General features: G+C 37.3%; 1 protein-coding gene across 1 annotated transcript in view; it reads left to right on the top strand.

The window, feature by feature from the left end:
* Positions 1-27,789, top strand: part of MDN1 (midasin AAA ATPase 1) — a 172,875-nt gene that overhangs the window by 30,301 nt on the left and 114,785 nt on the right. The window contains exons 10-19 of the mRNA XM_027855090.1: positions 6,129-6,322; positions 8,087-8,168; positions 14,148-14,243; positions 16,955-17,067; positions 19,256-19,404; positions 19,488-19,548; positions 21,235-21,446; positions 22,440-22,543; positions 25,388-25,532; positions 26,251-26,347. Of these exons, the coding sequence (XP_027710891.1) occupies positions 6,129-6,322; positions 8,087-8,168; positions 14,148-14,243; positions 16,955-17,067; positions 19,256-19,404; positions 19,488-19,548; positions 21,235-21,446; positions 22,440-22,543; positions 25,388-25,532; positions 26,251-26,347 (1,253 nt within the window). The remainder of the gene's footprint in view (positions 1-6,128; positions 6,323-8,086; positions 8,169-14,147; positions 14,244-16,954; positions 17,068-19,255; positions 19,405-19,487; positions 19,549-21,234; positions 21,447-22,439; positions 22,544-25,387; positions 25,533-26,250; positions 26,348-27,789) is intronic.

The raw sequence follows: 27,789 nt of genomic DNA, 5'->3' as shown, positions 1-27,789 counted from the left end.
CATGTAAGTACAAAACCCTGGAGTAGGAGTGTCCTCCATACTACTGACTCTTGTTTCTAGGCTGGTCTCTGCAGCCATTATTCAAATAGTTCTTGGGAAGATGTGATAGCAGTTATCCCTCTAGGTACTGTATACTCTGTCTTCCATAGTAGCTATAGCTACAGAAGACCTAGAAAGAAAGTTATCACCTTCGAAGTCCTTGGCACTAACAAAATGACTCAGCATCAGAAATGGATATGGTTTTTATCTGTGGAAATGACACTGAAGTCCATAATTTGACTTGCAGCTGGGGCCTTCTTTGTGAGCTGTGCTCCTTTATAGAAAATAAGCTCCTTGAAAGCAGGGCCTATCCTGTCTTTTTTTTTTTTAATTTGTATCTCTAGCACTTAGCACATTACTTTACACACAGTAAACACCTGCTTTTTCATTCATTCATGGTCAGCATTTTTTTCGCTTGCCCAAATTTTTATCTCTCCCCATATAAAAAGGTCAAATCCCAGGCCTTGGGGTATTCTAATAATGTTAATAGCAAGGATAAAAATGACATTGGCTATAGAGAATGATAAAAAGTAAATGTATTTTGTGTTGTATCATAGATAATTAACCATGTTTACACATAAGATATAAAATAAAGTTGCTCTGTTTTTTTAAAGCACATTTTATCTTTAGAATGAACCCTGAAATATGGGAAATGGTTATCTCAGATGACTAGGCTAGCAGGCATGTATATAATCTGCTGCATAACCTCCCTGGGCCTCAATTTTCTCACTTTTTAATTGAAGAGTCTTATATTGGATGTTCCCTAAGGTCCTCAGATTCAAATGTTCTGGAACTGTTATAGTCACATTACCCTTTTTTTGGTGGTTGTCTTAATTGTAAATTTTAACCTTGTAGGCTGCTGAATTACTAGTTTACTTTGTGAGTGGTCATTGCTTTATTCAATTTTATGCATGTGGTAATTTGTTGGGGTGGAAAGTGAGGGGTGAATGATACAAAGACTTTCCCCCTTTCTGCATTTCATATTCTTTGCCTACATATCAGAGCTTAGCATTGAAATGATGTCAACAACAGTATGATTTTCTATTAGATTTTATTTCTTCTCCTTCATGGGCAGAGTGTGAAACACACCATTCATTGTACTTATGTAATAATTTTGATAAGAGAGTTGAGCAGTTATTCCTGAGCGTTTTCATATTAATAAATTTTAGAACTTCTCTCCTTAAATGCTTGACAGACGCTCTCGTGTCTATTAACATTGGAAATGGAAATTTATTCTTTGGCCTCTGCTTTTATTGACCTCGTGACAAATATAAAGGCTTGCCTTCTCAAACCTGCTCATTCTACTAGTACTTATGTGCGTGTACCAGGGTCAAGAAGGAAGGAGCCTTTTATCTTGAGAAGCTGAGAGACAGCTTACTATTCATTTTGCTTAAGTACCAAGCTGAGGAAAATGAAAACTATATTTAAAAAAAAATACAGTCATATAATTCTCCATAGTGAAATCTTGCTGCTAGCCTTGGTTTCAGCGGTGTGGATAGAGAATACTGATATCCCCAAAATGAAATAAAATGAGTAGTAGAACAATTAATATGGTTAATGAAAAAATATGTGTGTTATGTATTCTTTTTTGACAGGACCTGTAATCTCATTTGTATAGGGAACTCCTGGTGGCAAGACTTCCTCTATCAATGCAGATTGGCAATTGTGAAAGAGATTATTTTAAAGTCAGTGGGTTTGATTATTTGACAAGTCAGAATATTGAGTAATTTTTCCTTTTTCTTTTTGGCACTTATATTCAGTACTATAAACACTCATTTGTGTAGGACTTTGTGAGTCATAGAGCATTTATTATAAAGCTGGAAGATAAAGAGCATTTGTGGCCTAGTTGCACATTTTACAGAAGAGGAAACTGATGCTTGTGCCTGTGGAAGTAAGAGTTGTCCAAGGTCACATAGTAAGTAGCAGAGGCAAGATTTGGATCCAGGTGTTCTGAATTGATAGATGATTGATAAGTCCTTGAAGAATAGGTCTTCAAGGACAGGAATTATTTTATTTTTTCTTTGCTATTGGCAGGGCCTAACATAATGCTTGACACTTTGTAGACACTTAGCAAATGCTTGTTGGTTGGTTAACTGACTCCAAATTCTAGTGCTCTTTGTATGTGAATACTATATTCTTGTTCATTAGGTTACCCTTTTTTCTTTTTATTAAATAAAGGGAATGATTGGGTGTTTTAACACCAGGAATAACATAATAAATCTTAAAAACAAGGTAAATAATGAATTACATCGTCATATATTATAAAAAGACAGACTTTGATAAAATACAGGAATTATTTTTTATTAAAAATAGTAATTGAAAAATCTTTCCATGTGATAAAAAAGCATTTGAAAAAAAAATAAATGTCATGGAAAAACACCGGAAGTGATCCCATTCAAAACTTCTATTAAACAGGGATTTAACAAGACTACTTCTCCTACTTCTCTTTGGAAGTATAGGAAATCTTAGCCATAGCAACAAAATATGAAAAGGCAATTAAAGCAATAAAGATAAGCAATGAAAAATTTAAATATATCTATTTACAGAAGGAATAAAATATTTATTAAACACTTACTATGTGCTAAGCTCTAGGGATGGAAATAGCCCAAGGAGCTCAATTCTAGAAATGGAAACAACATGAGTTTTCATTTCATAGGACGTTTCAGCTGCAAAGTCAGATGAAAGGCTCAGTAGTGCTTAGATTGCAGCATCAAAGGAGGAGAAGTAATCCTTACTCTTTAGTGTCATTTCCACTGATAAGATCATACGGTTTTTGTTTTTAGACCATTTCACACTTTTGGTCCAAGGCACTTGGGTTCAGGGTCCTGGTCTGGGGGAAGGTCAAGGTGCTGGTGGTGGTTTCATCTGCCTGGTGCATGCCTCCTTCTTTCTTTTCCTCAGGGGGCCTTGCCCTGTGAATCACATTTGTTTGATTGCATTCATATAGTATACAAATGTGCTAGAATTACTCTCTGTTATAAGAAATGATAAAGTGGATACCGTCTTATAGAAACCTGGGAAGACTCATATGAACTAATGAAGAGTGAAGTGAACTGAATTAGAAGAATATTTAACAACAGCAACTTTGAAAGACTTCAGTATTCTGATCAATGCAATGACTAGCCATGATTCCAGAGGACTCTTGATGAACCATGCACCTCACAGAGAGTGTAGATTGAGACATATTTTTTTGGACATGACCAATGTGGGAATTTGTTTGCTTGACTATACATTTTTTTGGGGGGGTTAGGCAGTTGGGGTTAAGTGACTTACACAGGGTCACACAGTAAGTGTCAAGTGTTTGGTCTGAGGCCGGATTTGAACTCAGGTCCTCCTGACTCCAGGGCCAGCGCTCTATCCACTGTGCCACCTACCTGCCCCCAACTATACATATTTTGTAACAAGAGTTTTGTTTTCTTTTTTTTTTCTGAATGAGTCAGGGAGAGAGGGAGAGAAGACAGATTTTCATTGAAAAAAAATTTAATTAAAAAAAGGCGTGATGGTAGACTTAGAAAACCCAAAACAAATTAGTTTAAAAAGTAATAGATTATAGATTTAGAGACTTGAAAGGGACCTTAGAGTACAGAGGAACTGTCATCTCTTGTTACTGGAAGCTTTGTCTTTTCTTCAGGTGGCCCAAGTTCACATTAGCTTTTTTATATCATGCTGCTGACTAATACTGAGGTTGCTTTCAGCCCAGGGCAGCAGCAGTTGAGAGAGGAATGTGGTAGAAGATTGTGAGACTTATCCCTTCATAGAACAATAAGAAGTGATGGAAAGGATACAGGTGTACTGAAAATTTGGAAATTTAAGCCTGATGATCAGAGAATATTTAAGGATACCAATCATGTGAAAAATGGAAAAGATCTGTAGATATTTCTATAGCAACCTGTTTTCTCTATTAATGGAGCTTCAACATTTATTGTCACAATCCCTTAAGTGTGCTGTCCTGGACCTATTCTGTTTTCTCTCAGTCCTCTCCCATTGAATGATAGCATGAGCTCCCTTTGGTTCAGTTTTCTTCTTTATGTAGTTAACTTTGAGGTCTATATATCTCTAGTGTCTCTTGAACTCTGGCATCAAGAATTACTATTACATATTTTGAATTAGATATCCTATACGCATCTCAAACTCAACATGACTAAATGAGAACTCATTATCTCCCCTCCTCCCCTTGCCTGAAACTCTCTTCTCTACTGAACTTCCCTCTTAATTTAGTAGACACCACCAACCTCCTGTCACCCAGGTTTGTGACCTTAATATCATTCTTAACTCCCTACTCACACACACCCCATGTAGCCAGTAGATGCTAAATATTTTTTCTACCTCTACAATATATATTTTACCTGTTCCCTTCTCTCCACACAGCCACCATTTCTTGCCTGGACCATTGTAGTGGTCTTCAATTATAATTAGTCTTCCTGCTTCAGGTCGCTTCCATCTTCAGTTTGTCTTCTATGTAGATGCCAAAGTAGTTTTCCTAAAATATATATGTTAGATCATGATACTCTATTATTTAATAAACTCTAATGGGTCCTTGTTTCCTCTGGGATCAAATACAGAACCTTGATCCTTCTTTCTTTCCAGTCCTTTTACTCATTCTTCCTGTCTAAAGACTTCTAGCGTCCAGCCATGCTAACCTGCTTGCTGTTCTTCACATGCAGTGCTCCATCTCCCATCTCTGTGCCTTCGTAGTACTTGTCTCCCATTCCTGCAATGCTGTTTCTGTGCCCTGGCTTCCTACAAAACATGTGGAGTTAAGTGCAATATTCTATAGGAGATCTTTCCTTGTCCGGTTTAAGTGCTCTGTTTTGTAGCCTTTCCTGGTCCTCCCACTTGCTAGTGCCTTCCCGTCTGTTACTTTGCATTTACTTTGTAGATAATTTTGTATATGACATACTTTCATTGTCTCTGTCTTTGTCTGTCTCTGTGGCTCTCTCTGTCTCTCTGTCTCTCTCTCTCCTCCCTCTCCTCCCTCTTCCTCTCTCATAAGCTCCTTGAGGACAGGGACTGTTTTTGCTTTTGTCTTTACATTCACAATGCTTAACACAGTACCTGGCACATGGTAAGTCTGTAATAAATGCTTGCTGATTACTTGCTTGATTAGATTGCCTAGGAGATCATGAGTTTACTGGCTGGTGTGGTTTCTATCTACCCTCTTTATCTCATTGTGGTGATAGTTTTATATTAAACTTAACCTAGGAAGGGATGATAGTCTGTATAGATATGTTTCTTTTCCTATTTCTAGTTTTCAGCAAGCTTTTAAAATATTTTTATGTGCTTGCCATAGCTTATTTTTATTATTTAGTTTTGGTATTGATGTTGCTCTTTGCTCTGACCAGTCTGTGGTCTCACTATATATATATATATATATATATATATAGCTAATTTGGGATAACTTGTCGATTTCCTTTATATTAAATAAGGACATCCAGACCAAGATAGAACTTTTTTGGGGGTGGGGTGGTGGTGCGTTGTTATCCCAAATTATTGTATTATAAATACTGTCATACAATGAATGATTTCAGGACCTCGTCCGTATGTTTAATAGCTCCAAATTGTTACGTATTCTTTCTTGTGTCTTTTTGTAGTTATCTGTCTCTTCCATTGTTGCTGCTAGCTCTTTTAACTGTTGTCAGTGTGTCTGCCATATGCCATGTTGCTTTTTCTGATCTGTTAATTCCTATTAGCTATGGGTGTAAAAATGAAGGTATTATATGTCAGAATTGTGTATGGATCTGAAGAACCTCATACTCTAATGTGAGTAAATGTATGAGTCTTATGATATGTAGTATATGACACATTTTGGAAGCTCTTGGGTTTTTCTGGTTTACTTTTCAATTCTTAGGTCAGGTTGTTGAATAGCTCAGTTTTGGATAGGGGAAGTTGCTGGGGTATTGAATTCCTGATCATAGAAGACGTATTACTATAATGGGAAGAATGAAAGAAATTCAAGATAGAGAAAACTAGCCTCTTGGTACTCCAATTTTCATAAATATGATGTTTTTGTTTGTTTGAGTTCTTTGTGAGCACTTTGTGAGGTCATTAGTTCTTTTAAAAAATTTTTTGCCTTTTTTTTTTTCTGTCAGATTTTTCAGAGCAGATATCCCAGCCTCTCAGGTGCAACTGATCATCTTTTAGATATATATTTAAAACTTACTGGAGATAAACATCAGTCCAGGAGCAACAGCTGCCATGGAAACGAGGAAGTATCTATGGATGTCTCAGAAGCCAGAGGAGATGACAAAAGGCCAAGCCTTGAAGGAAGAGAATTGTCTCTACGGTATTGAATGTGTTTTAAATTAGCCAATTCCTTAACCATCTATCTAGCTGTCTATATCTATATTGTTGTTTTAATGCCTTCTTGGCCAGAACCTTATCATTTAGTGGGATCAGTTTATGAAATTCATCCAATTTTTTTCTTTTTGTGTTATGGGTAGCTCTACCCCTTTTGCAGATCTATAATTCCTCATTAGGGGCAGCAGCTAGATGGCAAAGTGGATATAATGCTGGGCCTGGAGACAGGAAGACTGATCTTGCTGAGTTCAAACCCACCCTCATATACTTACTAGCTGTGTGACCCTGGATAAGTCACTTAACCCTGTTTGTCTCAGTTTCCTCATCTATAAAATGAGCAGAAGAAGGAAATGACAAACTACTTCAGTATCTTTGCCAAGAATATCCCAGATGGGGTCACAAAAAGTCAAACGTGACCGAAAAACAACTAAACAACAAAAGAATTCCTTATAGGGAATGCGTGATAAAGATTTTATCATCCAAGACTTTTTTAAACTGTTGTTAAGATCATGGAAATAACTACTGTTTATTATTTCCTCATTTTTTAGTAGTGGAACAGGACATGAAATTTCTCTTTGTGTACTTTTTTGTGGCTATAATTAGTCTTGGACCTGTCCCAACAGAAGTTAGGCCATCAGAACCTGAAGAGACTGTCTGAGCTAGGAATTCTCAACCTGGGGTCCAGGGACAAATAAGGAATCTGTAGATTTTAGGAGGTCCCTCAATTTGGGTGGAAAAAAATTACAGCATTTCCTTTAATTATTTAAAAACTTTAAATTATTTAAAAGATACTTCTTGGTTTTGTATCTATGGAGAGGCCAGGGAACAAAGCTTCCCCAAGTTAAAATTGGGAGGCAAATGATCTCTGTCACTTTTGTTTCCATTTGTGCGACTGCCTCTCTCTGAAGCTACCAGTTGCCCAGTTCCTGACCCTCCAAATTCTGTTAAAAACATAGCTGAGCCTGTATGTGTCAAGTACTGTCTATTCAAATTATCTGCTGTGGCTTCATCCTCCTAAAAACACAGAACCCAAATTCCTTTCCCTTTAATACTAAATATTAGGAGAACAAGGTTATTAAATTTATGCATAAGTTTTTTTTTTTTAATGGATAACATTCGTTCATCCCTTGCTAACCTGATGAAGCAAATGACTAGGATTTTAGGCAGCATGGGGAAGCTATTTTGCACTTATTAGTATTATTTCATAGATCCAGCATTTAAATTACATAACACTGCATATCCGTTTGAGAGGAAAGGATTGTTAATGATTCCCTCCTTCTCCCTCTCTTTAGCTGGGGATTGGGTTTTGGGAACATAGATGGAACAGTTCCTGATCATCTGGCATAATCATGAGCTAATAGATGATCCTGCTTTTAGATGCTGGAAATGTATCTTAAGGTCTGGTAGCACCATATCTCATTTTGTTGTCTACTGAAGGCAAAGCTGAACAGGGCTCCCTGGCTGGGCTCCTAAACTTTCTTTTTCTTCTTTCTCTTCCAAGGTCTTTCCATCAGCTTCCTGGTTCCTGCTAAGTTATAAACTTACAGGCCTTGAGAGGGTTTCAAGACAGCTTCCTGTTCTTCCTGCTTGCTGGGTTTTTTTTTTTAAATCACACATTGAGCATGTTAGATAAGTTTCCATTTTAATGGCTTACGTGGGCTGAGTTGAATAAATAGGCAACAGAAAGCCTCTCCACCCCCTCTGTTTTATCATCATCATCTTTGCTTACTTTCTGTCTTTCTCCTCCTAGGGATTTACTGAATTGGTGTAACAGGATTTCCTACAGCTTTGACAGTTCTTCTTCATCTACATCACTCAATATTTTTCAGGAGGTAAGCTGTAATCCTCTGAAGTCTTGTTTCCTTTGTGCTACATAATTTCCATCTGTCTCTTTTCTTTCATGCATCTGTCTAAAGCTTTATCCCCCCTTGCCTCTTCTTCTCATCTGCTGTCAAGCTTGTTCTTTTGTGCACATGCTGTCTCTTTTACTTTACTTTTTCCCTCTCTTTTTACTTTGACTTAAAATAAGTCAAGGGACTTATTTCTACACAAACTAGTATTACTTTAGAGAGATTGGGGGGTTGAAATGTAGCATTTTACAAAGGGACCACTTCTGTTAAAAACGTATTAGAAGTGTAATAACTGTCAAATTAAACAATAAAATAAATGTACCCATCCTACTTTGAAACAAGCCTATAAAGAGACATTAAAATGAAATAAAGTTAAGAAAGCTAAAAAGTTAAAAACATAATTTATGATAATTATGACAGGTGACATTATATATATCACTTTTAAGGTTTACAAAGCATTTTGTATGGATTATCTCATTTGTGTCTCACAGCAGCTCTGTGAGGTAGCTGCTATCCATCAGTCAGCATGAATTTATTAAGCATTTACCATCTAGGCGTCTGCTAAGTGTCAAGAATCCAAGAAAAAAGTCAAAATAGTCACTGCCCCTCTAGGAGCTTAACATTCTATTAGGAAGATATAATGTGAATATGTAGGCTTATACAAGATATATACAAGGTAGATTGAGGATAAGTTTAGAGAAGAAGACACTACTACAGGTATTGATTTATTATTTTTTATGTTGCAATAATAATTCATTATAGTCATTTACCATAATTTGTTTAGTCACTCGTGTGTACTCATTTTGTTTCCTGTTGTTTTCTACAACAAAAAGAGCCACAATAAAAGTTTAGGAGTATTGGTTCTTTCTTTATTTTGTCTTTTTGGGATCGATGCCTAGTAGTGGTATCAATGGGTCACAGGGTGTATAGAGGCTAGAGTCTTTTTGGGTACAGTTCCAAATTGCTTTCCAGCATACCTAGGCCAGTTCACAGCTTGAACAGTTCATTAATGTGTCTGTTTTTATGCTTTCCACTAATTGGCATTTTCTTTTTTGTTATCTTTGCCAGTCTAGTGGTAGGAAATGAAGTCACATACTGATTCATTCAGTAGTGATATGGAGCATTTTTCTGTGTGGTTGTTGATAGATGAGAATGGCTTGTTCATATCTTGTCACAGTTTCTCTCTTGGGAATGGTTCTTGTATATTCCGTATATATCTTGCAATTTGTTGTTCAGTCATATCTAACTCTTCATGGCTCTATTCGGAATTTTCTTGGCATAGATACTGAAGTGGTTTATTATTTCCTTCTCCAGCTCATTTTACAGATGAGACTGAGGCAAACAGAGTTAAGTGACTTGCCCAGGTCATACAGCCAGTAAGTGTCTCAGGTCAGATTTGAACTCAGGCCAAGTGCGCTGTCTACTGTGCCACCTAGCTGCCCCTTGCAAGTCAGACCCTTATCAGAAAAATTTGTTGCAAAGATATTTTTCCAGTTGCATCATTTTTGTTACGTAATCATATCGATTTTTATCTCTTCTTGTCTTCTCTATCCCTTATTTGGTCAAGAACTTCCATATCTATAATTGTGAAAGATATCTTATGCTCCTAATTTATTTGTAATATGACCTTTTATGTCTATATTACTTATGTTTTTGGAGCTTATTATTGAATATGGTGTGAAATGTTGATCTTATCCTTATTGCTTCCCAGTTTTCCAGTAGTTTTTGTTTTTGTTTTTTTATTTCTGTTTTTTTTCTTTTTGATGAGGCAGTTGGGGTTAACTGACTTGCCCAGGGTCACTCAGCTAGTAAGTGTAAAGTGTTGGAAGCTGGATTTGAACTCAGGTCCTCCTGACTCCAAGGCCAGAGCTCTATCCATTGCGCCATCTAGCTACCCCAGTTTTTGTCACATACTGAGTCCTTACCCCAATAATTTTTGTTCTTGGGTTTATTGAAAACTATAAACCGTACTTGAAATATGATATTATTGAATTATATTGGACTACTTTTGAATACCATAAACCCAAATGCTACTTTGTTTGCTTCTGGATCTATCAACTGTAGTGTTTATGGAAATTTGTGAACATTGCTTACCTTTTCACTATGTTACACTAGTTTCTTGAGCTGAGTTGAGAGAGATTTAAGAATTTTGTAGTATTTAGGCTTTTTCTTGTCATAATCCATAGAAAGATGAGTTTTCTTAGAGTCAGTTGGGATACACCTGTAGTTGGGAAATCTCTCTGCTGCTTGAGCTTTTCGTCTTGTTAATTTTGTAATTTATTCCCTCCTTGCCTATTTTAAGCTTTCCCATTTCCCTTTAAGCCTAAAGGTACTTGTCTTCACTGTTGGCAGATAGTTTTATTTATCTTTTTTGGTTCAGACCTGTCATTTCATCTTTGTAGGGAACTGCCAGGTGAGGAAATTCATTCTACCATTGCCAATCAACAGTTTTTACTTAATTTGTAGTCTTAAAGAGTTGCCTTAGGCACTGAGCAGTTAATTGCCATGGGTCATATATCCAATGTGTATCAGAGGTGGGATCTTGACTTTACTGTATTAAAAAATAATTGATGTTAATCCATCAAGATGATATGATTGCAGTTCTTATTTTTCTCCCAGCTTATTCCCTTGGATATTTCTTCAGACATATCATTAAATCTGGATTACAAAAAAAAAAAAATTGAACTGCCCCTAGAAGGAACTCCTTCTTTGTCCTTTCTCTCTTCTGATTTGTTTGTAGAACCCCTTTTTATTGTCCAAGTGAAAAGAGTTGTCTCTTTTAAAAAAAATAAACAATCTTTTAAATTAACAGAAAAATTTATTTTCTCTACCCACTTTTCTACCACCTCATCCCCTCACTGGAGGGGGTGCTGGCTGTGTGTGGCAAGAAAAAACCAAACCCCATCTAATGAATATGTGTCGTCAAACAAAACAAATTCCTGCTTTGGACACGTCCAGAAAATGTGTCTCAGTCTGCACCCTTCATTGCTTCTCATATCCCTTTTTGCTTTGAAGTCTTTTTCAGTATAATGTATATTCATGAGAGCCAGCATGCTGTAGTATATAGAGTTTTGATCTCAGAACCAGCAAAAACCTGGGTTCAGGTCCAGACTCTGATATATACTGGCTCTGTGACCTTGGGCCTATCACCTAGTCTCAGTGTCAGAAAGTCTTAGTGTTTCAAGCATTTCTCCAATACTATAACTTGCAGAGAAAGTGTTGATCTCCATTGGTAGAAGGAATTCCCTAGATCAATATAGTCACACTTTTTACTTCTATTCTATCACCCCACCTCCTAATTTTCTCATTTCTGTGACCCGATAAACCCCTCTGTCCTACCACCTAATAATTAAGTTCAGTTACCTACTCTTTTTTTAAAAACTTGGCAACCAGTTCCATTTCAGTTGCTCCCAAGTGTGTATAGATCTTCCTTATCTTGCAAAAATTCTTGGTTTCGCCTTATTGCTTTCTTAAACTCTGTCACCCCGTTTGCAATTCTTTCAATTATGAAATAAATATAGATAGTGTAAGAGACTGCTAAATGTTTCTGCCATTATTAGAACTTAAGAGTTTGCCCTGTTGTTTCCTCCACCCAAGATACAACATATAGCTAAAGCAGCTATCATTTTTTTCACTTCCCCAAATGAGCTTTTCTTTCATATTTGTTAATAATCACATAATTCTTTTACTCAGTGTAGGTCTAATCATGTCACCCTTCCTAGTCAGTGATTCCTCCAGTGGCTTCCTGTTGCCTAAAATGCTCTGTTTGGTATTCAAAGTCCTTTATAATCTAACCCCCCTCCTCCCTTTCCAGTCTTTGTATACCTTACTCCCTGGTATATACTCTTTCATTCAGTGACACTGGCCTCCTGACTGTACCACGATGAGCAAGACACTCCATTTCAAGCCTCTGGTATTGTCTCTGGTTGTCCCCTAGGCCTGGAATGCTCTCCTTCCTCCACTGCAACTGCTGACCTTCCTGGCTTTCCATTTAAAGTCCTGTCTCCTACTGAAAGTCTTCCCCAGTCTCTCTTGATTCCATGCCTTCCCTCTGTTAATTATTTCCTATTTATCCTGTATATAGCTGCTTTGTATTATTTGTTTGTATGTTGTCTCCCTTATTAGATTGTAAGCTCCTTGAGGGCAGAGACAGTCTTTTGCCTCTTTTTATATCTTAAGTCACTTACCACAGTGCCTGGCACATAGTAGGCAATAAATGTACTTAAACTTGAAATTTTGTGGTCATCCATTATTGCTTCTTTCCTCAAGTAGTAATGGCTCTTGCATTAATTCCTAATGCCTGACTTTATCATTGCCACAATCATCAAGTGCATCTAGGCTCCAACCACTTCATGATTTGACTAATGAAATAAACTGCAGCATCCTACTAATTGATATTCTCTTCTAGTGTAATCTATATACTCTTACTAGGTTAGGATTTAAAAGACAATAGTTTTTGTATGGTACTCTAAAAAATTTTTTTATTAATTAATTTATTTTTAGTTTTTCAACATTCACTTCCATAAACTTTTGAGTTTTAAATTTTCTCCCCCTCCCTCCCTACCCCCACCCCTAAGACAGCTTGCAGTCTTATATAGGCTCTACATATATATTCCTGTTGAACATTTTCACATTAGTCATGTTGTAAAGAAGAATTAGAACCAATAGGAGGAACTACAAGAAAGAAGAAACAAAACAATAGAAAAGAAAAAAAAAGCAAATAGTACGCTTCTATCTGTATACAGACTTTCTCTGGATGTGGATTGCATTTTCCATCATGAGACTTTTGGAGATGTCTTAGATCCTTGCATTGCTGAGAAGAGCTTTGTCTATCAAAGTTAGTTACTGCACAGTGTGGCTGTTACTGTGTACAGTGTTCTCCCGGTTCTGCTCACTTCACTCAGCATCAGTCTATATAAGTCTTTCCAGGTTTTTCTGAAGTCTGCCTGCTCATCATTTCTTATAGCACAGTAGTATTCCATTACATTCATATACCACAACTTGTTCAGCCATTCCCCAGTTGATGGGTATCCCCTCAATTTCCAGTTCTTACAATATGGTACTTTTTCTTTTGTTTTTTGTGAGGCAGTTGGGGTTAAGTGACTTGCCCAGAGTCACCCAATTAGTGAGGGTTATATGTCTGAGGTCAGTTTTGAACTCAGGTCCTCCTGACTCTAGGGCTAGTACTCTATCCACTATACCACCTAGCTGCCCTTACTTTTTCTTTAAAAAAAAAAAAAAAAAAGAGGTCAGTGTTGTTGGAGAGGGAGGGAAGTGTGCTTCCCCTTTGTCATCATGATAATGTTCCAGTTCCTTACTCTGACATTCAAGGCCTTCTGTGGCTAGTCTCAAACTGTTTTCTCACCTTATGTTCTATTACTCCTTTCATGTGACATTTCTGCTTCACTCAGACCATTCTATTCAGCATTTCATTAACATGCCATTTATATTTTATCCTTTGTGCCTTTCCTTGTGCAAGGTCAGCTCTCTAGAACACGTTTTCTGTGCTCTCTTCCTTCCTGATCCAGACTTACTCACCATTCAAATCCTGTTTCATTTTTCTGCTTCTTTTGTTAAGTTTTCCTTTATCACCCTTGTCCAGAACACTCTTTCTTAGTTGAACCTATGCCCTTTATTGTCTGTACCACTTGTTTGGAAATTAGACATGTACTGTTTGGTGACATCTTTGGGATTGTTGTTTTATATCTTATCTTGTTAACTAAATGGTATCTTTTTGAGGATAGAGAACAGATGTCTTCTATCACATTTGTTTCCCTTGCATCATGCCTCATGTTGGCTGCTCAGTGCATTTTGATTTTATGAAATAATGAAAGGAATCAGTTACTCCTCTCAGGTAAGATTGCCTCTGTTATAATCACATCCTTGAACAGTGATAGGGAAGGACTAATTATTATTTTCACATTCAGTGAAGAGTTAAAGATTTGCCTTTGTCTTTGACAGGCTCTGGATTGCTTCACAGCAATGCTGTCTAAGCAAACAAGCAGATTGAAGATGGCAGAGGTTATTGGGAGCAAGTTAAATATCTCCAAGAAGAAGGTGAGCCTTGAAGTTTCCTCTGTGATCTTTATTTAAATCAGTTCTGATGTGCAGCTTGCCAAGTGTCTCTCTTGCATCATCACTGCCCCCTAAACCTTTCTGAATTGTTGATGGATGTTCCTATGTCTCTGTTGGGCTGTTTGATCATTATATATCCCTCTGTTTATTTTCTTAAAATGTGCTTTGTTACCTACCAAGTATATGCCTTAGTGTCCACTCTTGGTTTTGTATTTTTAATCTGTGTTTTAGTCAACACTTCTACCATAAGTATAGTTTATGTTAGGTTTAATAATCCTGTAGAGCAGGGAATGAGGTAATTGTTATATCTTCAGTGTTATGCATATGTAATTGAGCGCTTAGAAAAGTGATGGATAATGATTATAAGAGTATCCAAAGAAAAGAGATGAACCAACTCCACCCCCTGAGCACCTAGAGGTTGAATCCTAACTGCTCTGGTATGATGTCATGAGGATCATTTAGCCAAGAGTTACGGTCCTGGTTCAGGGAAGTTCCTTGTCCCCTTTTGATACTGTTTTCCGTTGAGGCCTTGTGGCAAAGATGGAGCCGTTTCATAGGTTTATTTGGACAGAGACATATGAAAAATGTTTTACAAAGATTGTCTTGAAATCTCCAGTTAGGAAAATAGTCTAGTTTAGAACATTGGTCTCTAAACCCTTTTCATCTTGCATCCTATTAGTATAAAATTTTTGAGTCTACCCTTACTTTTCATTTGTATATATATGATTACTTATAAATTTTTTACATATATATATATATATATATATATATAAAATGTGTATATATATAATGTGTGTACATATATATATATATGTACACACACATAATGTATATGTACACACACACACACCATGGTACTAATGATTTTGCAAATTAGAAAACAAACAAAAACAGAACTTTAAAAAGGATGAGATAAAGATCGAATTATATTTTATCCCAGAATCAGTGGGATTTCACTGAGTAGTTGACGACATGGTCAGACATCTATGCTTTAGGAAAATCATTTTGGTATTTTTTTGTATTTTTTATTTTATTTTATTTTAAGATTCATTAATTTCTTTATTTTTAGTTTTCAGCATTCACATCCACAAGATTTTGAGTTCCAAATTTTCTCCCCATCTCATCCCTCCCCCCAGCCCCAAGACAGCTTGCATTCTGAATATCCTTTCCCCTAATCTGCCCTCCCTTCTAGCTCCCCTCCTTCTCTTATCCCCTTCCTCTTCTATTTTCCTGTAGGGCAGGATAGATTTCTATACCCCATTGCTTGTATATCCTATTTCCCAGTTGCATGTGAAAACAGTTTTTTAACATTTGTTTTAAAACTTTGGGTTCCAAATTTTCTCCCTTCTTCTCTCCCCACCCACCCTCATTGAGAAGGTAAGCAACTCGATACAGGTTATACTTGTGTAGTCATGCAAAACACTTCCATAGTAGTCATGCTGTGGGAAAATTATTTCCCTTCATCCTATCCTGCCCCCCATTTATTCTATTCTCTCTTTTGACCCTGTCCCTCCTCAGAAGTGTTTGCTTCTGATTGTCCCTTCCCCCAATCTGCTGTCATCCCCCTGCTCTCTTATCCCTTCCCCCCTATTTTCTCCCAGCCCGGCATGATAGACCTTTCTAACCATCCAGGTTGTCTTGGGCTGGAGATTTGTTTCACTCTGTCTTTTTGAGGGTTCTGCTGCTCTAGAATTTGTTTAATGCCATTTTTTACAGGTATTTGGAGGGGTTTAGGGAAGAGCTCAAGTATGTCACTACTTTTACTCCTCCATTTTGGCAGCTATATGGAGGATGAATTGGAGAGAGGATTGTCAAGGCAGTTGAAAATGTTGTTCTCGACTCAGGTGGTGCCCATGTGAGTGGGGACAGGAGACACATACAATAGACTGTATGGGGAAAGAAATTATAAGGTTTGACTAATTGATATACAGGGTGAGCATGAGTGAGAAATCAAGGATGATACTAAAATTGCAAACCTCAGTGTCTAGGAGGGGTGACATCCTTTATTGTAATAGCAAAGTTCAGAAGGAAGAGTATGTTGTGGTTGGAGAAATGTGAGCAGGATAGGGGAAAGATAATGAGTTTCATTTTGGATATTTTGTGTTTGAGTTGCCTACAGGACATCCAATTCGAAAAGTTCAATAGGCATTTGGTGACGTGGGAATGGCGCTTAGGAGAGATCCATGCTGGTTTTGTAGATTCCAGAATGAATCTGCATAGACATGATAATTGAACCTATGGGAACAGATAACATCACCCAAGTGAGAGAGAATAAAAAGAAGACAGAAGAAGGCCTAAGACACAACTTTGAGGGACAGGCACAGTTGCTGGTCAAGGCATGGATAAAGCTCTAGCAAAAGAGACTGAGTAGGAGTGATCATAAAGAAGGAAGAGAATTAAGAGAGACCACACTCACAAAAACCCAAAGAAGAAAGAGTTAGAGAAGGCAGTTAGCAGGGTCAGATGCTGCAGAGAATTCAAGAAGGATTAGCCCTGAGGAAAAGTCATTAGATTTTTCAAAGCATAGGGTCTCCACTCACCACAATGGGCCATGTGTCTGTTTCAGCCTTAGATGTAGGAAGAACACTATTTTAGAGAGTCAGTCTCATGGTAATAACCTAGATAACCAGAGTATAATGGCTGTGGAAATGTAGGGGAAGTTTTATCTGAAGCACAATCAATTTTCCTCACAGGCTGAGTACTTCTGTCAACTTTACAAGCCAGAGATCGTGGTAAATGAATTAGAAGTGGAGGTGGGCCGAGCACGGCTACTGCGGATACAGAGTCCGGCTGTCCAGGTCCAGAGGTAAAGTCACCTCCTCTATGTAAAACTGTTGGCTTTTGAATGGAGATTCTAACCATCCATCGTCTTGGTTTTGTACAAGACCTACTTACAGCTTCACTAATTATAAGAGCTGACTTCTCTAAGTCTCTGGTTTAACATGTGTTTTACATGTTCTCATTTTATTTTCATAGCTATTGTGTAAGATAGTTGGTACTATTGGCAGTCAGTAAGTATTTTTTAAGGACCTAATATATGCAAGATGCATAGGGGAACAAAGACTAAAATGAAAAGTGAAAAACAACATTTCTATATTATGAATAAATACAGATATGTACCGAGTAAACATAAAGTAGTTTTTTGGGAAGGGGGAGCAGGTGAAAGGATCAGAAAAGAGCCTGTGGAGGGTAGCACTTGAGCCTCGTCTTAGAGTTTGCTTTTGAGGGATTCTAAGTCACAGGTGACATGCAGCTCCTTCCAGTCTTGAGGGATGGATGTCTTGTTAGCATTATAAACCCCATTTTGTTGGGATCCATGTCTTTTGTTTCCTAGTCCACTGTTTTTTCCATTCCACCATGGTTGCCTACCTCTTCTTACAATTGAGCAGCAGGGAGGGGGTGGTGGGAGTATCATAAGGGGCTTGCAACCAGAAGACCTTTTCTCCAGGCCCAGCCCTGCCCTTTGTCACCGTAGACAAAGTACCTTACCTTTCTGGGCTTTCTTCATCTATAAAATTTGGGTGAAAATAACTTGCACCATCATCCCCTCGTCCTCATGCGGGGGAGAGTGATTGTGTGGTTCACATGATAGGTGACAGAGAAGTAAAGTGGTAATACAGTATATTAAAAGGGAAAAGCAAAGGAATTGCTGCTCTGCATCAGTGGAACAAACATCAATGAGTTCCCCACACTAATGAAATCACAGGTCTGGACCAAAAAATTATAATAACAGATAAGTCTCCTTGGTCAGTCATTGTAGTAGTTCATAGTTACTTACTATTCTGGAGGGTTTTGGTTTTTTTAAGAATTCGCCTGAGTTTATGGGTTTAGGTGGACTAAATACAGGAAAGCAGTCATTGGAAAGGGTTCATTACCAGTTGCCTTGTTAGCATAGTTTGAAAATACCTTTTATGTCCAGCGGAAAATTGAGGAGGTTTTCTCTTCATTTCTTGTCCCTTTAACAGAAGTTCTGTGTTTTTGTGAAAATGACACCTCCACTTTTTTATTCTAGGTTTCTGTCTGTTAGAGCAGACCTCCTAAAAGAACAAAGGGATAGGCAGAGTGAAAAGTCTAAGACAAGGAAAAGTAGCAGATACCTTTAAAAGCAATAGAACAGCAAGTAGATGGTCAAGACAGAACAACCAAGAAACATAGGTCGTTGGCATACTAGCTCATGAAGCTAAATATATTTTACCTATAAATCAGGCTGTCAATTTAAATAGAGATGTTCAAATTGAGTTTCTGATTAAAGATTCAAGGGTGTCTCCCACAGCAATATAAAAGTACTTTTCAGTTTACCTATGGTGCTTTGGGTCTTTACAAATCGTTGTATTGGGGGCAGCTAGGTGGTACAGTGGATAGAGCACCGACCCTGAAGTCAGGAGGACCTGAGTTCAAATCCGGCCTCAGATGAAACACTTGACACTTACTAGCTGTGTGACCCTGGGCAAGTCACTTAACCCCAATTGCCTAAAAAAAAAAAAACAACCAAAAAACCTCCAACAAATCATTGTATTGCTTTGGGAAAAATGCTCAATTTGAGGTGAGTAGACTTGGGCTTCAAATCCCAACTCTCCAATTTATTAGCTAAGTAGACTTGGGGAAGTCATTTAACTTTTTGGGCCTCAGTTTCCTCATCTGTAATATGAGGTTAGACTAGATGGTGACTTCTGAGGTCCCTTCCAGCTATAAATCTATGATGATCCTGTAGTCATTGAGTGAGATATGGTTGAAGTAAGTATTCTTTTATAAAAGTGGCACTTGAGGCTCAGAGGTTGAGAGATTTTCCCAGTGTCCACCAGCAAGTCAATGGCAGAGCTAGTATTGGAAGCCATTTAGTGACCATATGCTTAATAAAGGCTCTTGACGCTGTACTATACTTTCTATTCGCAAGAAGATGGAGCTGTTCTTCACAAGTTGCCCAGTCTAGACAAAACCTAGGTCCCTGGGCTGGCCTCTGTTTTTCACCATTGCTGTCCACCTTTTCTCATCAGGGAGAAGCTAACTTTTGCTGCTACTCGTCCAGCTTCTATACTGATGGAACAGCTTGCAGTGTGTGTCAGCAAAGGGGAGCCAGTCTTGCTGGTAGGTGAGACAGGCACTGGCAAGACCTCTGCTGTCCAGTATTTGGCTCACATCACAGGTAATAAGCAAGCTTGAAGAGGTTTCGGTGCTCATGGAATGTATTTTTCACTGATAACCACTTTTTCTGTGTGTTCTTTGAAGGTCATCGTTTGAGGGTTGTCAACATGAACCAACAGAGTGACACAGCAGATCTGCTTGGCGGGTTAGTGATTTTTCTAGACACTTGGAAATTGTTATTCTGTGTTCTGTTGCTTTGTATGAGATGGAATGCAAATTTAACATTTTAAATGTTAAATTTCCTATTCATTAAGAAGTGCTAAGCAAAAATTGAAAGGAATATCCTCAATCCCAGACCATCCCACCCTGAAATAGCATTAAACTCTTATGTATGAGGTGTATTCGTTTGGGACAGGGGCTTGATTTATGTATTAAGATGTAATCATAGCCTCTATTCAAAAATTACACTGTGTGAAATGGAAATCAAACAGCTCTTTACTTCATATAAGTTGAAATATGAATAGACAAATAATCCTTACAGGGAGAAAGGAATAGAGGGATAGGGACAATGGGGAACAATGAGGTGTACAAGAGGTAGGCTTATTGCTGCCAGCCCTAGGATTTGCTTTGGTTTTGGTATTTGTTTTTACTCTCTTATGAAAATACTACATTCCTACTTTTAATTAGTTTATTTAGTTAATTTTTGGGAGGCAAGGAGTGGAGCAGTCTGATTTCGTGAATAGAAATTTTTTTCTGTTGAGAAAACATCCAACTGATAAACTGTATAGGTTTTTAAAATAAATATATTGTGATTTAGTCCATTAACATTGGACTGTTATTTAGAGAAAAACTTTTATAGGAGTAACTTATTTAAATTAATTATCCTTTTTGCTGGGTTTTTTTTTTTTAAATATCCTTTTGGGGAGGGAGGGCTTTTCATTTCTTTTATCTTTCTCTCTTACTATTGGCATTACTTTGGTAGAGCATTGTACCTGTGTTTAAATTATGTTAAACTTGTTTTGTATCCTTCTTACGTATAGGCTGTTTCTTTCATGTTTCCTTTGTGGGATTTCCTCTTTCATTCTGTCTTTTTCATTAACATTCACTTGTAGTAGGTTTGTTTAAGTTGGTCTCCTCACTTAAGATTTTTGTTTTTTAAATTTCTGTAATGTTGGATGAGCCAGTTGCAGAGGTGCCTGCTCTGGGTATTTGTGGAATTTTCTAAGTTTTTGTCAAATATATCCCATGTTGCTCCTAAGATGCATGTCCCTAAAGTAAACTTTTTCATTATTTCATGTTCTTCATATAAATATCATTGATCTCTTAGTTTTTCATATAGCATAAAAGACATAAACCCTCATATGAAGTTGCCACATAATAGATGGCCTTTGAAAGTGGATTTTGTGAATAGGGTAGACCTAAATTCTTAGGTGCTTTAACTTGATTTTATTTCATTCATATATTCAATAAGTTCATGTAGTCAGTGTTTGTATTTGATAACTTTATGATATTTTATTATATGGCTGTTGTATTTTTTGTGTTTCCCCTATTGTTACACACTTGAACCATTTATTATTTATCTTTTAGTTTGAAATATTCAGTTTCTGTTTTAGTCTATCTGCTGCAAATAAAGAGCAGTGATGTCTCAGGTCATTTTATATCACTTCATCAAGTAGCAATCATTTCCACTTAATTTTTTTTATTAGGTTTTCAAATATAGATTGATCTATATGGAGGGGAGGGCAATTATACTTTGAAATTTATAAATATAACTAATGAATTTTTTCTATGTTTATTTTTTTATATGAAGTGTTATTAGGTAATACCCTTAATTTCTAAATTATTCTCTTCTCTGAATTCAGTTTTCTAGAATCTTTGCATTTTCTTTCAGTTATAAACCAGTGGACCATAAACTTATATGGCTGCCCTTACGAGAGGGCTTTGAGGAGCTCTTTGCCCAGACATTTTCCAGGAAGCAGAATCTTACATTTTTGGGGCATATTCAGACCTGCTATAGACAGAAACGCTGGCAAGACTTGCTCAAACTAATGCAACATGTGCATAAGTCAGCCCTCAACAAGGAAACAAAAACCAATGATGCAGGTAAAAGAGCCAGCTGAGGCCAATAAGTGAGCAGCTATGGAGGAGGGGAGAAAACATAGCAAAAGGGATATGATGTAAAGAAAGATGCAGTTTTCAGGGAGCATTATCAGAGCATGAAATCAGATGCAGAACTACTACTGTACCACAATTCTTGGCACAAGTCTATAGCAAATTTTTTTCTTCCAGAAGAGTGCTGCAGGACCTCCTATGATGGCTATGAGAGTGACAGAATTAAATGAAAGACATAGTATTTTTGGATGGAGAATAGTTATTTGAAATAAATTTTGTTAATGATGGCCAAACTCCTAAACTCGCCAGATAACTGTTCACAGTTTTCAGAAAATAAAGTAAGCTAGCAAGCTTATGATTTATGTAAAACTTTGCAAGTAATTTTTTTGAGGTGTAATGTGCTTTTCCTTTCTGATTCTTGGAATGGGAATTCTTCAGCCCACCTGGAGCCCAGCTGTAGGCTGACTTTGGAGTCTTGGTCCATTGATTTCTTTCCTTAGCAGCAAAAGTGGAAGTAGTACTTGCTTCTTTATAATTCTTTAGGGGGAATCTAAGTTAAATTACATCCCATTTGAGGGTGGTGGGTGGTAGGAGAGAAACTGGTCCAGATTAAGTGATCATTTCAAGGAACTCTGGGTTTTAGAAACTCCCTCTACTGATGCAAATCATTTCCTTTGTAACTTGTAGGCCTAGAGTATTGGCCCTGGGTAGTAAAAATTGATTGTGCCCATGTTTGAACAACTAGGCTTTCTGAATCCAACAACAGCCCCTATGCCCACTATACTATACTGCCTCTCACCTTAATAAAGTGTTATCTTTAAACCTCATTGTATGTGTTTATAGGGTCATAGGATCATAGATTAGAAACGGAAGGGAACTCACAGACCATCTAGTCCAGTCCCTTCATGTATATGTTTGTGTTCAGGTCATACCTTAATGCCTCATGTTGTGGATTAATTTTCAAATTTCTCTCTTTTTTTTTAGGGTTACTGTTAAGAGAAAAGTGGGAAGCATTTGGTCTGAAACTCAACCATGCCCACCAACAAATGAAAATGACTGAAAATGCCTTACTGTTTGCGTTTGTAGAGGTATTTGACTTAGGTTATATATTTTACAGCATGATTGCTTGACTCTTAATCTGATTTTTGCAGTCATACTTAAGTACATGGTAGAAATAAACAGAGAGAGAGTGTATGTGTGTGTGTGTGTGTGTGTGTGTGTTTTGTGTATGTGTTAAACTTTATAAAATTTCTTTAATGGAAAAGGCCACCTTGAGATCCACGAGAGAAAATGAATACAGATAATGGTAAGCTATAAACATAAATACTGTACTTTGCACAAGTCTCCCACAAATAATTTTTTTTATTTTGATATTAGTCAAATATTTGAGCATTTCTAGACTTGAGAGAGGGAGAGAATTGTTCACATTGACCTAGTTCCTCTATGCCCTCAGATAGGATTCTGCTGCAAGCCAGTTTGAGGTAATACCTATAGGAATATTGAATGAGGAAAGATCATAATATGTTAAAATATGATTTTGGGCTAACATTCCAAAACATTAGTCACTACTATCCTCTCTCTCTCTCTCTCTCTCTCTCTCTCTCTCTCTCTCTCTCTCTCTTTCTCTCTCTCTTTCTTTCTTTCTTTCTCTTTCTGAAGAGAGCGTTATATGTCCATACTTTCTGGGGATGCAAAAAAGGAGACCACTCTCTGATGGGGCAATAGCCCAATCACTTCAGATCTAAGTAGGACTAGAGGTCATCTTTGTTTAAACTTAATTTCTCCTCTTAATCCATTTCTTTTAGAAAGACCTCTTGTTTGCCATCTAATTTACCCGCAAACAGGGAAGTCTAAGGAGGTTTTTTTTAACCAAAGAAATATCATTTCTTAGTATTTCTAGAGCAGCTGGAAGAAGGGTTTTTATGTTTTCACAATGAGATCAGCATGAAAACAAACCAATAGCAATTTAATAATGTAAAAAATTTTTTTAAATTGTTACCTTGCTACTAAAAGAGAAACTACACATTTGAATTTGAAGCTGTGTTGGCTTTGATTAAACTGTAAAGCTTTTCCCCACTATGGCCCGTCTTTCACTCAGCTGTCAAGTGGACCTCTGAAAGCGCAACTCTGACCATTTCCTGCCTCCCTCCCCTCCACTTCCCATCCTCCTTCAGCAAACGCCAGTGCTTCCCTGTCATCATCAGGATCAAATAAAAGATCTTCTATTTGGCATCCAAAGCCCTTCATAACCTGGCCCCCTCCAGTCTTATTAATCTCTACCCCACCTTTCCTTCTTTTCCCAGTCCTTCTAATCTTTGTTTCTTCCCAATGGGCCTGACCCCAGTTTATCTTGTAGATATCTTGTTTATACATAGTTGTTTGCATGTTGTCTCCATTATTAGACTGTGAGCTCATTGAAAGCAGGAACTGAATTTGGGGGGTTAGAGACTTCTTTGTAAAGCAAATGCTTAGCACAAAGTCAGGAATATAGTAGATGCTTAATAGATGCTTGCTGACTCACTGATTTTTCATCGTTTTTAGAAACATTCCAACAGAGATTAAATTAATGGGCTAATTAATACCTCTTGAGAAATGTTTTAAATGACAGAAAGATATTTCATATCATCTGTAGACCTTTCTTGGTTTATCTTGTTAATTGATGTTACTATATTGATAGACTGATCCAGTTTTTATTGTCTCCTGCACCCCCATTCCCCCACTTAAGCTGTGCTACACTTTATAATTATTCTCTATATTATCAGAGGAGCTTGTTCTTTGTATGTAGCTGAAATAGCTGCTATGCCAATATCAGGTGGGGATCCAGAAAGATTTTTATGGGCTAGAATGCTGGACAAAACTAATAAGAAATTCAGTAAGGATAAGTGTATGGTCTTACTTTGGGGTTCAAAAATTCAGCTTGACAAGGCCAAAGTGAGGGACTGTTTGGTTAGACAACAGTTACATGGAAGAGATCTGAGTGTTTGAGTGGACTGCAATTTGAGTGGGTCAGCAGTATGAAGTGACAGGTATAGAAACCAATGTAATGGTGAACTATGTTAAGAACTGTAACTTCCAGGAATGATAGAATGTTATGCCCTGCACTGATCAGTCTGTGGGAGTACACAGTGTTCTGTTCTGATAGCCTCAATTTAGGAAGGACATTGGTAAGTTTTAGTACCTCCAGAGGAAAGCAACAGGGATAATGAAGGGCCTTGAGTTTATGCCATATGAGGATTGGTTGAAAGAACTGAGGATCTTTAGCCTGAACATGACCAGGTTGGTGAGGAGGGGGCCATATATCTGACAGATTAAAATTGCTCTGTATGTTCCCAGAGGGTCAGAACTAGGAATAGTAGGTAGAAGTAGCAAAAAAAAAAAAATCAGCCAAACAAATACAGGCTTGATGTTAAGAAAAATTTGCTAACAGAGCTATTTCAAAGGAGAATTGATGGCTTTGGTAGATGGTGGGTTTTCCCTCATTAATACTCTTTAAGCAAAGGCTAGATTACCCATCATCATCATCATCATCATCATCATCATCACTAGCATTTATATATTGCCTACTATATATCAGGTACTGTGGTGGGACTTTAAAAATATTATCTCATTTGATATTTACCACAACCCTGGGAGGGAGGTGCTAACCCCATTTTACAATTGAGGAAACTAAAGCAGACAGGTTAAGTGACTTGCCCGCTATCATAAAGCTAAGTATCTGGGGTCAAATTTGAACTCAGGGCCAGCCTCCATCCTCACTATGACATCTAGCTGTGTGTAGGCACTTGGGTCACCTAGTAGTCAATGGAAACCAGGGAGAATATAGTAGACTTTCATATCTCTAGGTTTATTAGTGAGAACAGTGATGCTGGCTGCTGTGTGTTTCTTAATTAGTTGCAATAGTGTTGTAACCTTTTTATGTCTCTGTATTTTAGGGTACTCTGGCACAGGCAGTAAAGAAAGGAGAATGGATTTTACTGGATGAGATTAACCTGGCTGCCCCAGAAACATTAGAATGCCTGAGTGGTTTACTGGAAGGATGCTCTGGCTCACTGGTTTTGATGGATCGAGGAGACACAGGTATGTTATTGTTAGTGCCTTTATGCGCTGCCAGGCTTTTTGGTTACTTAACAGAATGATTCTTATGGTCACAGATGCAAGATGAGGCTTCGTTTATTGAATGAATTTTTATTGACTGCCTCTTAAATGTAGCCATTTTTGCTATATCCACTTGTGGTAAGTAACTATCTTGAAGAATCATTTTCCCTCTCTTGGCACTCAAATTTTCTCATCTTCAAATTAGGGAATTGGAATTATATTGTCTCCAAGGACCCCTTCAGCTCTGCATGCTGTGCTTCTGTGATGCTTTGTTGCATAACTATTGAAGTCTTGACATAGGATTCCTGCTCGCAAAAGGGCTTGTGTCTTATTTGAGGAGATAAGAGATGGACATCTGAAAAGTTGAATGCTAAAAGAATGAGTATTGTTATTTGTTACAATAATAACTTATTCCGTGCTTTTAATAATTATGGGCACTGAATTGGAGGTGCCAAAGGCAGTATTTGATTGCATGCTAGATGAGGGATAAGACAGTAGTTGTTGTGGTAGGTGAGAGGAACCAGAATCTCACTGTGACCAGACCAGGTCAATCTAGGCCAGGCTGAGAGTAAAAAAGCATTCAGATGTGACTGGAAAATGCTTGGAACTGGGTGACAATGACTTAGTGGCCATCATGATAGACTCCAAGCTGGTTAAAGTTGTCATGAGAACTGATATATGCTTCCTTTTCCTGTGTTAGAACCACTCACACGACACCCTGACTTCCGTCTGTTTGCCTGCATGAATCCAGCTACTGATGTGGGGAAAAAAAACCTGCCTCAGGGAATAAGAAACAGGTAGGGAATGTTGCATGACTGCTGCCAAGGACATTTTTTAGAAACAAACTTCTTTTCAGGAGCCAAACTCTGGGTTTTGCTGGGTTTAGATCCCACTTTAAGACACTTATTAGTTTTGTGACTCTGGTTAAGTCATTTAACTTTGCTGTGCTTCAGTTTTCCTCATTTATAAAATGAGGGGGCTGTACTCTGCTTCTAAGGTCCCTTCTAGCCCTAAATTTATAATCTTATGAAAGACAGAAAGTTGCCTACATTGTCAGGCAGTAGTCACTGTGTTTATTGCTTTCACTTTCACTTTTTGTTTATAGGAAAAACTCATTTCTGGATATATACCACCACAGAACATTATTGTAGCTAGTTTTAAATTTTCAATGTTTTAACCTTTTGTAAAGTACTTGAAATTTTTGTAAACCAGCATGTGCATGTGTATATGTGCACACACACATTTGTTTTTTAAAACAACTCGTTACTCTTATGATTCAAATGATCATGTTTTTCCCCACTTTGAAATTTCAAAACAAATTTCAAAATTTTCAAATTTCAAAACACAGAGGAGGTTAAATTTCCTTTGATTCAAGCAGATGCATACGTGTATATTTCTGTCTTTTGCTCATCTTCTGTGTCCTGCTGGTATTAGCTTTTGGAGGTCTTTATGATTAGGGAGATGGAGTAATAAATAGACTTCTTCTTTACTGTGTGTGATTTGTCTAATTTTTTTTTTGTCTAATATTTCTTGTCATAAAAATGGACTCACTCAAAGTAGAGGCTGGGATAGAGAGGATATAAGTCCTGTTTTGTTTTGTTTTGTTTTTTAATAACAAATTTATTTTTTTTTTTTGGTTTTCAACATTCACTTCCGTAAGATTTTGAGTTGCAAATTTTCTCCCCATCTCTTTCCCTTACCCCACGAAGGCATGTAAATTGATATATGCTCAATGTATGCATTCATGTTAAACCTATTTTCACATTAGTCATGTTGTAAAGAAGAATTAGAACCTATGGGAGAAACCATGAGAAAAAAGAAATTAAAAAAAGAGAGAGAGAAAGAGCAAATAATATACTTTGATCTGCATTCAGACTCCATAGTTCTCTTTCTGGATGTGGACTGCATTTTCCATCATGAGTCTTTTGGAGTTGTCTTAGATCATTGCATTGTTGAGAAGAGCTAAGTCTATCAAAGTTAGTCATCACACAATGTGACTATTACCGTGTACAGTATTCTCCTGGTTCTGCTCACCTATTTGGTTTTGATAGAGGCCATACTCTGTAAATTGAGGCTGCTGATCTATCTACAGGATTAGTCTTTAATGGGTTTCCCAGTAGAATGTTAAAAATGTGCAAACTTTTTTTTTCTTGCAAGGCATGATTTAGAGATAAATTTCAAAACATTTTATCATTTTGGATGACAATATTACTTCTATTTAATTGGTGCAGTTATCACC

The sequence above is a fragment of the Vombatus ursinus genome, unplaced genomic scaffold (genome assembly GCF_900497805.2).
Source record: "Vombatus ursinus unplaced genomic scaffold, bare-nosed wombat genome assembly UNPS02000582.1, whole genome shotgun sequence".
Lineage (NCBI taxonomy): Eukaryota > Metazoa > Chordata > Mammalia > Diprotodontia > Vombatidae > Vombatus > Vombatus ursinus.
The sequence above is the reverse complement of the archived record's forward strand: the minus strand, read 5'-3'. Positions and strand labels throughout refer to the sequence as shown.